Source organism: Salmo trutta, chromosome 22 (assembly GCF_901001165.1).
Source record: "Salmo trutta chromosome 22, fSalTru1.1, whole genome shotgun sequence".
Lineage (NCBI taxonomy): Eukaryota > Metazoa > Chordata > Actinopteri > Salmoniformes > Salmonidae > Salmo > Salmo trutta.
The window spans coordinates 43109302-43121924 of record NC_042978.1 but is presented as its reverse complement, the minus strand read 5'-3'; the positions used below and the strand labels follow the sequence as shown (position 1 = coordinate 43121924).

At 45.0% G+C, this 12623-nt stretch overlaps 1 protein-coding gene across 1 annotated transcript in view; it reads right to left on the bottom strand.

Moving 5' to 3' along the window:
• Positions 1-12623, bottom strand: part of hmcn1 (hemicentin 1) — a 240835-nt gene that overhangs the window by 198392 nt on the left and 29820 nt on the right. Inside the window, exon 2 of the mRNA XM_029706242.1 lies at positions 11535-11575. Coding sequence (XP_029562102.1) covers positions 11535-11575 — 41 coding nt within the window. The remainder of the gene's footprint in view (positions 1-11534; positions 11576-12623) is intronic.

The window sequence follows — 12623 nt, the reverse complement described above, 5'->3', positions numbered from 1 at the left end:
CTCTGAAACTGGAAACACTTATCTCCCTCACTAGCTTTAAGCACCAGCTGTCGGAGCAGCTCACAGATCACTGCACCTGTACATAGCCCATCTATAATTTAGCCCAAACTACTACCTCTTCCCCTACTGTATTTATTTATTTTATTTATTTTGCTCCTTTGCACCATATTATTTATATTTGAACTTTGAACTTTCTTCAAACTACAAATCTACCATTCCAGTGTTTTTCTTGCTATACTTTATTTACTTTGCCACCATGGCATTTTTTTGCCTTTACCTCCCTTATCTCACATCATTTGCTCACATTGTATATAGTCTTATTTTTTTCTACTGTATTATTGACTGTATGTTGTTTACTCCATGTGTAACTCTGTGTTGTTGTATGTTGTCGAACTGCTTTGCTTTATCTTGGCCAGGTCGCAATTGTAAATGAGAACTTGTTCTCAACTTGCCTACCTGGTTAAATAAAGGTGAAATAAATAAATAAATAAAAACACCACTGTTTTAAATGGCTGTTATTTGAGCATTTGTAGCCTTTCTGTTAGCTTGAATGAGTCTGGACATTCTCCTCTGACCTCTCTGTTAATGACAGGGTGTTTTTGCCCACAGAACTGCCGCTCACTGAATGTGTTTTGATTATCGCACCATTCTCTGGAAACTCTAGAGACTGTAGTGCATAAAAATCCCAGGAGGGCAGCTGTTTCTGAGATGTTGAAACCACCATGTGTGGAACCAACAATCATACGACGGGCATCTTGCCCGTTCTTATGTTTGGTCGAACAACAACTAAAGCTCTCTACTCTATATACTCTATATATTGAGTTGCAGGCAGCCACATGATTCACTGTTCGAAGAAGCAGGCTATTTGCGTTAACACGCAGGTGTACCTAATAAAGTGGCCCGTGAGTGTACGTATGCAGGCCCTTATAATTGCTTTTCCAATATTACCAACTCGTTACTGATGATTGATTTCACATTGTGGTACAAGTATATAGTGAAATGAGTGGTATCCACCTACAACAACATAATGATAACATGGAGCCGGCAGGTGATCCAGGTCAAAATAATGGTCAGGCAGTGGGAGTAGGAAGACGAGGAAGACGTGGTGGTCAAAGGAATGGCAGGGGACAAGCACCCCTTCTGAGAGGTGGTCGTGGGCCTCGTTTGAGAGGTGTGGGAGAACGTGGTAGAGGACAAGGCCACGGACCAAGACAGTGGCAGCAACAGCAAAGAGTGTCCAATGAAATCCGAGAAATAGTTGTAGACCATGTCGTAAATCACGGCATGACAATGATTCAACCAAACCTCAGAAGATCAACTGTGGCCTCAATCATCAGAACTTTCCGCATTGAGAACCGGTAAGTCTTCAGCATGCACTAAACATTAGGCTACTCTCAATTGTCAAATGACTGTATACTGCATGCCAATGTGTACCACAGAGTAGGTGATGTGACGAAATGTGTTCTTACTGTCATTTACCCTGCAGAATTGAGACTTGGCCAAATAGGGGAGGCAGAGGCAAAATTCTGACTGAAAAACAAGAGCAGGCTGTGGTCAATATGGTTTGGACCAGAAATTATATTCGCCTTACAGAAGTTCGGCAGCACATCTTGGACAATGACGACATGTTCAACAATGTGGAAGCCATAAGTTTTCCGACTATTACACGCATGCTGAAAAGGCACCAGGTGTCTCTAAAACAGCTATACCGTGTGCCTTTTGAAAGAAATGCAGACAGAGTGAAGCAACTGAGGACTGAGAATGTTCAGGTATGTTCAGTTTCAAGATGCCTGTTGTGAAAAATTCCCCCCAAATTCTACATCATTGTAATCAGTAATTCTCTTTCCAAAATGTATTTTTAGAGGGTGATGGAGCTGGATGCTGATGAAAAACCATCACAAATTCCTCTTTTTGGATGAGGCAGGCTCCAACCTGGCCAAGACAAGGAGGAGAGGTCAGAATTTCATTGGCCTGCGGGCAACCATCCAAGTACCTGGACAACATGGGGTAAACATCACCATGTGTGCGGCTATATCAGAAGATGGTGTGGTGGGACGCAGACCTCGTATTGGATCATATAATGCAGCTCTCCTTGTAACCTTCCTTGATGAGCTAAATCAGGTCTGTAGAGCTGATGGTGTGGTGGGACACAGACCTCGTATTGGATCATAATGCAGCTCTCCTTGTAACCTTCCTTGATGAGCTAAAGCAGGTCTGTAGAGCTGATGGTGTGACCTATGTCATTGTGTGGGATAATGTCAGGTTCCACCATGCTCAAATGGTGCAAGCATGGTTTCAGGCCCATCCACAATTTACAACCCTGTAGTTACCCCCATACTCTCCTTTCCTTAACCCAAATGAGGAATTTTTCTCCACATGGAGGTGGAAGGTATATCATAGGCGCCCTCACGAACAAGCCATCCTTCTCCAGGCCATGAATGACGCATGCAATGACATTACGGCAGACCAGTGTCAGGCCTGGATTCGCCCGAAGATTCTTCCCAAGATGTTTGGCTAATGAAAACATCCATTGTGATGTGGATGAGAACCTGTGGCCAAATCCAGAAGACAGGGTTGATGGAAAGATAGAAATACAGTAATCAATCCTTGGTTTTGCTTTTTACAGTAAGCCAGGTGAGGAACACTGCAGTTGACGTTTTACTGTACTTTTTTCTTTTTTGTAGCTAATTATTTTTGCTTTGATTCAAAGGAACCTATGTTGTGATTTTATTGTATTTCATCAATACATTTCAGATGTTGTTCAATGATTCCACTGTGTCTGTAGTATTCTCTCTACTAGTCCTTTTACAGTGATGTATTTACGTGTAGTACCATAATGAAACATGTATCACATATTTTGTACTACAATATTAAATGATTGTACAAACAACTACACAGTGAAACTATCGGTATCTTGTGTGTGGGTGATCTAAATTAATGTTCCTATGGTATTTCATGATAAATGAGTTATTTGAACCAATGATTCTGCAAGTGCAAGGTTTCTTTAAAGATATGAATGCACAATGCAATGTTTTGAACATTGGACAGCCTGTTACAAGTGATGACCGTTTTCAGTTTTGTGTCTAGAGTTTTGAAAAATGACCGCAAGGTTCTGAAATTAGTGCCAAAGTGATTGTACATTTTTTTAATTCAACCAGTTTTCCCAGTGGGCTGTGTTTTTCTCCCTCTTCTTTTCTCTCTCAAAGTCTCAAAACAACATCAGGAAAACAGAGACAAACACTACATCTATACAGCACATCTGAAATACAACTCATCCCGACCTGAGGTGTACCCCCCACCAAGCACAAACCAGAAACAACATCATCATCCCTCTCTGTCAGTGGGAGCTGGGCTCTGTCCCACTCACTCTGTCCTGCGCAGAGACAGTGTTCTGTAGCAGAGACCCCTTAGGGCCAGTCTGTGCTCCAAACCCTCATCCATCTTCACACACACACACACACACACACACACACACACACACACACACACACACACACACACACACACACACACACACACATCTCTACTCTTTGCAAACATGCTGACTCAAACCACCAGCTAATGAGTGTGGTTTAGCGGAGGGGAGGAAGAGAAGACTGTAAGCTACGTACTCAACCACCACAACTTAGCTTGTGATGGAAACTTCTCTCTCCACAAATGAAAGAGAAAGAGAGACAGATGCTTGGCGGCCTCATACACTGCAGTCTTTCTGACTGAATGGTTTTGGGGGAGAGTTGCTCTCCACAAAGAGAGCACTAATAAAACGGTAGTAACAAACACTAATCCCTGAATACAAACTGAGTGACAGACAGACAGACAGACAGACAGACAGACAGACAGACAGACAGACAGACAGACAGACAGACAGACAGACAGACAGACAGACAGACAGACAGACGTCGTGTACTACTCATCCCTCTGACAGAGCAACTAGACAGAACCCAGAGTAAACAGTGTGTGTGTGTGTGTGTGTGTGTGTGTGTGTGTGTGTGTGTGTGTGTGTGTGTGTGTGTGTGTGTGTGTGTGTGTGTGTGTGTGTGTGTGTGTGTGTGTGTGTGTGTGTACGAGGGCTCTAAATGTAAAAAATATTTGGTAGCACACACACATGAAATTTAGAAGCACTAGAAAATAAGATTTTTAAATGTTTTAATAAATTCTAGCTACTTTTGATGCACATGTGCTCTAGAAACTAATAAGTAACACTGTAAAGACATTTGTTTATTAGAAATGCTAAAATGTTGATACGAATACCTGCCATTGAAATTACAAATTAATTTGTGGAATATTAGGTTTCTACATTGTCTAAAAGTACTAGTTTCAGGGCCTCCTGAGTGGCGCAGCGGTCTAAGGCACTGCATTGCAGTGCTAGAGGCGTCACTACAGGCCCAGGTTTGATCCCAGGCTGTGTTGCAGTCGGCTGCAACTGGGAGACCCATGATGCGGTGCACAATTGGCCCAGCGTCGTCCCAGTTAGGGGAGGGTTTGGCCGCCTGCAAGCTGACTTCGGTCGCCAGCCGTACAGTGTTTCTTTCGACACATTGGTGTGGCTGGCTTATGGGTTAAGCGAGCAGTGTGTCAAGAAGCAGTGTGGCTTGGCAGGGGGACACATGGCACATGGCTCTCAGAGGACACATGGCTCTTGACCTTCACCTCTCCCGAGTTCATACGGGACTTGCAGCGATGGGACAAGACTGTAACTACCAACTGGATATCACAAAAAGGGGGTTCAAAAAATGTTTTTGCTCTTGAGATGCATTACATAGAACATGTTACACTGTCTCTTTAAAAATGCCTGGTTTGTGATGACGACATGCAAGAGATCTGTCATTCATTCATTGTTATGGAGCTCCCGAGTGGCACAGCAGTCTAAGGCACATCATCTCAGTGCAAGAGGCGTCACTACAGTCCCTGGTTTGATACCAGGCTGTGTCACATCCAGCCGTGATTGGGAGTCCCATAGGGCAACGCACAATTGGCCCAGCAGCGTCCGGGCTTGGCCGGGGTAGGCTGTCATTGGAAATAATCATTTGTTTTTAACTGACATGCCTAGTTAAATAAAGGTTATAAAGGTTAACATTTTTTGATAAAAATCATTGACTATCCCTTTCTTACATTTTCTTTCTATGCCACCAAATATTAGGATATACTGGTAAAGCTAGCTAACTGGTAAAGTTAGTTAGCTAGCCAATGAGGTAACATGACTGAACAAAGTGTAAACAACGTCGATGCGCGAGTAGTTTTAGAACGGCCCACAACATGGTTTATGAATGTAAAATGTGGTCCCAGCGATAGTAATGACGCAACCATGACGCTAACGAGTATGCACTCGCTTGTTTCTCTAGGGCACTCATAAACAACGGTATCATTACAACAATTATTATCACAGTCACACAGTGCTCCCAAAATACAACTCCTAGTCGCACAGTCAAATATTTTGTCGCATTTTAAAGCCCTGGGTATATCGCAGCCAGGAATTGCCTCAGGGATCCTCCACCATTCAGGGGTCTGTTTCCAATTTTGTCTGGACCTGATTGGCTGTGAGAAGCCTCGGTCCTCCAGTGGGGGGAGCTCGGAGGGTCTCGGAGGGTCACACACGCTGACCTGTGTGTGAGAACTGTGTGTGTGTGTGGCTGTGTTTGTGTGTGACAGCCAGGGCCAAATAAAGCTGTAAGACATGGCCACCACTGTGTCCCACACAGTATCTTGTTGAGAAAGAGAGAAACAGCCACCAACCAACCACACATGCAGGCAGGCAGGCCAGGCAGACATGCTGGGGGATGGAAATCAACTGGGGCCATGAATCCTCTGTACTCATTGTAGAGGCAGGCAATACTATATACAGACAGTACTATATACAGACAGTATTATATACAGAAAGTACTATATACAGAAAGTACTATGTACAGACAGGACTAAATACAGGCAGTATTATATACAGAAAGTACTATATACAGACAGGACTATATACAGGCAGTACTATATACAGACAGTACTACAGGCAGTACTATATACAGTTATATACAGACAGTACTATATACAGGCAGTACAACACACAGGCAGCACTATATACAGGCAGTACTATATACAGTTATATATAAGCAGCACTACACACAGGCAGGACTATATACAGGCAGTACTAGATACAAGCAGTACTATATACAGGTAGTACTATATACAGGCAGTACAATATAATGACAGTAATATACACAGGCAGAAATATATACAGGCAGCACTATATACAGGCAGTACTATATTACAGGCAGTACTATATACAGTTATATACAGCCAGTACTATACACAGGCAGTACTATATACAAGCAGTACTATATACAGGCAGTACTATATACAGGCAGTAATACATACAGGCAGTACTATATACAGTTATACACAGGCAGTACTATATGCAGGCAGTACTATATGCAGGCAGTACTATATACAGGCAGTACAATATACAGTTATACACAGACAGACCATACATAGTTTATTCACAGGTGGTGACTGAAGACAGGTGATGGCTAATAGCTTTGAGTTAACAATAGCTGGACACTTCAGCTGCACAAAAGCTTGTGCCAACAGTATAATCCAAGAGAAAAAAGCAGGACGTGTTGAACTGAAACACACACATCTGTGCTTGATTAACACACAAACATCAGCAATAACATAATAGGGGATAATGTAGTAGGAGGAAATGATGAGTTAACTAGAGGTCCACTTCACGGTCTGATCCATCAATGCAGGGCTAGTCTTTAACACCAGGGGAGGCGTGTGTACGTGTGTGTGTGTGTATTGATGACAATAGAAAAGCCCCAGAATGAATCTTTTGTTGGGAACCATAAACCCAGCCAGATGTTGGCAGGCAGGTTGCCACATCAATGGAAGACAATATGACGCATTGCTATGAGTAAATGTCTATGAAGACATGTTAAAAGGACAAAGTGGGAACAGGCTGACTAAATCAAATCCAAATCCAAACCACTTTAGTGGAATGGAATGAGCAGAGTATGGTTAGAGAGGAGGACCACACACTACGGTGCCTTAGGGTGCGGACACAAATGGCACTCTGTTCCCTGTGACCTACACTACATGGCCAAATGTATGTGGACACCTTCTCGTCGAACCTCTCATTCCAAAATCATGGGCATTAATATGGAGATGGTCCCCCCCCCTTTGCTGCAATAACAGCCTCCACTCTTCTATGAAGGCTTTCCACTAGATGTTGGAAAATTGCTGCGCGGACTTGCTTCCATTCAACCACAAGAGCAATAGTGACATCGGGCACTGATGTTGGGCGATTAGACCTGGCTGGCAGTTGGCGTTCCAATTCATCCCAAAGATGTTCAATGGAGTTGAGGTCAGGAAGCAAGGAAACGTCTAGAATATCATTGTATGCTGTAGCGTTAAGATTCTGTGAGCTTGTGTGGTCTACCACTTTGCGGCTGAGCCGTTGTTGCTCTAAGACGTTTCCACTTCACAATAACAACACTTACACTTGACCGGGGCAGCTCTAGCAGGGCAGAAATTTGACGAACTGACTTGTTGGAAAGGTGACATCCTATGACGGTGACACTATGACGGCCATCCTACTGCCAATGTTTGTCTATGGAGATTGCATGGTTGTGTGGGGTGTCCACATACTTTTGTATAGGTGTACTGTATACAGGGAATAGGGGGCCACTTGGGGCTCCCCACAGTGTAACTCAGAACATCCTTTGTGGAGGAACAGGAGGGACACATTGAGGGAGATCAGGCCTCTGGTTCCTGACAGGACAAGACCTCTGGCTCCTGACAGGACAAGACCTCTTGTCCTGACAGGACAAGACCTCTGGCTCCTGACAGGACAAGACCTCTGGCTCCTGACAGGACAAGACCTCTGGCTCCTGACAGGACTAGGCCTCTGGCTCCTGACAGGACTAGGCCTCTGGCTCCTGACAGGACTAGGCCTCTGGTTCCTGACAGGACAAGACCTCTGGCTCCTGACAGGACTAGGCCTCTGGTTCCTGACAGGACTAGACTTCTGTCTCCTGACAGGACTAGACTTCTGTCTCCTGACAGGACTAGACCTCTGGTCTGGAGGAAGTCGCCAAGCACTGTCCACCCCCATTACCACACCTTATAACATTACTGGGCCACATTACCACACCTCTCTAACATCTAATACTGGAAGTGTTTGGCTCTATATATGTACAATGATTACATGCACCTGGTGTCACAGGAAGGACAAGCAGCTCATCAAGGACCTCAGCCACCCAAGTTCACCCTGCTACCATCTACAAGGTCGGAGACGGTACAGGTGTATCAAAGCCAGGACAGAGAGACTGAATAACAGCTTCTATCTTCAGTCCACCAGACTGTTGAACAGCCATCACTAGCCGGCCAGCGCCCGGTACTCTGCTCTGCACCTTAGACACTGTCGCTAGCCGACCACCACCTGGTACTCTACCCTGCACCTTAGACACTGGCACTAGCCGGCCACCACCCGGTACTCTGCCCTGCACCTTAGACACTGTCACAAGCCGACCACCGCCTGGTACTCTACCCTACACCTTAGACACTGTCACTAGTCGGCCACCACCCGGTACTCTGCCCTGCACCTTAGACACTGTCACTAGCTGACCACCGATTGATACTCTGCCCCTTAGACACTGTTACTAGCCGATCACCGCCAGGTACTCTACCCTACACCTTAGACACTGTCACTAGCCAGCCACCGCCTAGACTCTGCCCTGCACCTTAGACACTGTCACAAGCCGACCACCGCCTGGTACTCTACCCTGCACCTGAGACACTGTCACTAGCCGGCTGCTGCCCGGTACTCTGCCCTGCACCTTAGAGACTGCTGCCCCATGTATATAGAGACATTGAACACTGGTCAATTTAATAACGTTTACATACTGCATTCTAGTCATGGCTCATCCTATATACAGTTGAAGTCGGAAGTTTACATACACCTTAGCCAAATACATTTAAACTCAGTTTTTCACAATTCTTGACATTTAATCATAGTAAAAAATCCCTGTCTTAGGTCAGTTAGGATCACCACTTTATTTTAATAATGTGAAATGTCAGAACAATAATAATTTAATAATAATTTATTTCAGCTTTTATTTATTTCATCACATTCCCAGTGGGTCAGAAGTTTACATACACTCAATTAGTATTTGGTAGCATTACCTTTAAATTGTTGAACTTGGGTCAAACGTTTCGAGTAGCCTTCCACAAGCTTCCCACAATAAGTTGGGTGAATTTTGGCCCATTGCTCCTGACAGAGCTGGTGTAACTGAGTCAGGTTTGTAGGCCTCCTTGCTCGCACACGCTTTTTCAGTTTTGCCCACAAATGTTCTATGGGATTGAGGTCAGGGCTTTGTGATGGCCACTCCAATAACTTGACTTTGTTGTCCTTAAGCCATTTTGCCACAACTTTGGAAGTATGCTTGGGGTTATTGTCCATTTGGAAGACCCATTTGCAATCAAGCTTTAACTTCCTGACTGATGTCTTGAGATGTTGCTTCAATATATCCACATAATAATTACCTTCCTCATGATGCCATCTATTTTGTAAAGTGCAGCAGTCCCTCCTGCAGCAAAGCACCCCCACAACACGATGCTGCCACCCCCGTGCTTCACAGTAGGGGTGGTGTTCCTCGGCTTGCAATCCTCCCCCTTTTTCCTCCAAACATAATGATGGTCATTATGGCCAAGTGGCGCAGTGGTCTAAGACACTGCATCCCAGTGCAAGAGGCATCACTGCAGTACCTGGTTTGAATGCAGGCTGCATCACATCCGGCCGTGATTGGGAGTCCCATAGTGCGGCGCACAATTGGCCCAGCATCGTCCGGGTTTGGCCGGGGTAGGCCGTCATTGTAAATAAGAATTTGTTCTTAACTGACTTGCCTAGTTAAATAACGGTTAAATAAATAAAACATTAAAAAACAGTTATATTTTTGTTTCATCAGACCAGAGGACATTTCTCCAAAAAGTACGATCTTTGTCCCCATGTGCAGTTGCAAACCGTAGTCTGGCTTTTTTATGGCAGTTTTGGAGAAGTGGCTTCTTCCTTGCTGAGCGGCCTTTCGGTATATGTCGATATAGGACTTGTTTTACTGTGGATATAGATAATTTTGTACCTGTTTCCTCCAGCATCTTCACAAGGTCCTTTGCAGTTTCTCTGGGATTGATTTGCACTTTTCGCACCAAAGTACGTTCATCTCTAGGAGACAGAACGTGTCTCCTTCCTGAGCGGTATGACGGCTGCGTGGTCCCATGGTGTTTATACTTGCGTACTATTGTTTGTACAGATGAACGTGGTACCTTCAGGCATTTGGAAATTGCTCCCAAGGATGAACCAGACTTGTGGAGGTCTATAATTGTTTTTCTGAGGTCGGGTGATTTTCCCATGATGTCAAGCAAAGAGGCACTGAGTTAAGGTAGGCCTTGAAATACATCCACAGGTACACCTCCAATTGACTCATATTATGTCATTTAGCCTATCAGAAGCTTCAAAAGCCATGACATCATTTACTGGAATTTTCCAAGCTGTTTAAAGGCACAGTCAACTTAGTGTATGTAAACTTCTGACCCACTGGAATTGTGATACAGTGAACTATAAGTGAAATAATCTGTCTGTAAACAATTGTTGGAAAAATGACTTGTGTCATGCACAAAATAGATGTCCTAACCGACTTGCCAAAACTATAGTTTGTTAACAAGACATTTGTGGAGTGGTTGAAAAATGAGTTTTAATGACTCCAACCTAAGTGTATGTAAACTTCCGACTTCAACTATAATTACCGCTGTACACACCTTTTAAAATGTAAAGTTTTATTGTCTTTTTCCCAACAAGGCATTAATCAATATCAGTAGTACTATCTAAAAACAGCAACGTAGAAGAGAAGAACATGAGAAAGTAAGTAAGCTATATACAGGTTCAGTATGTCATATTCCTATACTGTCTGCACTGTCTATACACACCATCTATATGTATATTCATATTCCGGACTCTGTAATTGCTCGTTCTGATATTTCTAATATTTTTTTACTTTTGAGATGATGTGTTGTTATTGTGTTGCTAGATAACGCTGAACTGTTGGATCTAGAAACATAAACATTTCGCTGCACCTGCGATAACATCTGCAAATCTGTGTACGCGACCAATAAACATTTATTTGATTTGATTTGAAGGCCTGCTTTGTGGTCATCTACTTTTGCCATGCTGTGTTAACATGGGTTCCACAAGGCAAAGTCAAAATGGGTTCCACATTTCCACAAGTCACAATATATGCAAGAAGTATGCACGTGCATGCGGCGTGTGTCTATGCATGATATTGCATGTTTATATGCGTGGGAGGAATCTGTGCATGTGTGTTTGTGTACTGAATAAAATGTTGAATGTCTATAGGTATGAAAGTCTATACACAACAAGTACATTCTGGTACATTCTTTCAGATGAGTCTGGGCCTTGGCCGGGTGTTCCTAAAGCTAAGCAGTGCAGGAGAGTGAGGAAGTGTTGTGGGGTTGTGTTATTCCTCAGAGATTACCTGATTGACACCTCTGTCTGGGATGGCGCCTGACCCCTGACCTTTAGTGTGTGATGGTGGGACTCCTGCATGCTTGCCCTGGTTTGGTTTGAGGCAGGGAAGGTAAATGCTGTGGGAGAGGAGGGCAGATTGGAGCCATTATAGACTTGGGGGTCCCGTCACGCCCTGGACGGACAGACTCCCGGACAGAGACAGCTTAAGAAAAAATGCGAGAGGACAGCTGAATGACTGCTGCTTTCAGTCTCTCTGTCCCTCTCTCTGTCTCTGTCTCTCTCTCTCCCTCTCCCTCTCTCTGTCTCTCTCTCTCTCTCTCTCTGTCTCTCTCTCCCTCTCCCTCTCTCTGTCTCTCTCTCTCCCTCTCTCTGTCTCTCTCTCTCTTTCTCCCTCTCTCTCTCTCTGTCTCTCCGTCTCCATCTCTCTCTCTCTCTCTCTCTGTGTGTGTGTGTGTGTGTGTGTGTGTGTGTGTGTCTGTGTCTGTGTGTCTGTGTGTGTGTTTGTGTGCAAAGTCCGACTGGGAAGCAGCGGCGCATCAGCTCTGTGGACCACACACTCTGTTCACTCACTGGTGCAGAATAGAGGCCGTAGAGAATCTATCTGTCGCTCTCCGTCTGCCTATGTGCTCAAACGCACCACCACCCCCAACACAACACACAACTCACCAACAGTCACCACCCGAGCTCAACCCCCCCCTCCCCCCAGGCCAGACCACCCCAAGTCAGACCACCCCACGCAGGCCAGACCATATCCGCCCAGGCCAGACCACCCCACCCCAGACCAGCCCAGCCCAGCCCTGGCCAGACCAGCCCACCCCAAACCACCCCAGACCAAGCCACCCCAGCCCAGACCACCCCAGACCAAACCACTGCAGACCACCCCAGACCAGACCACCCCAGACCAGACCACCCCAGCCTACCCCAGACCACCCCAGACCAGACCACCCCAGACCAGCCTAGACCACCCCAGACCAGCCCACTCCAGGGGTAGAGAAAGAAGAGAGAAAACTCTTTCAGGAGCAGCTCAGTTCTTCCCCCCACTCACCTACATTACCCCCCCTCTCATCTACATTCCCCCCACTAACCTACATTACCC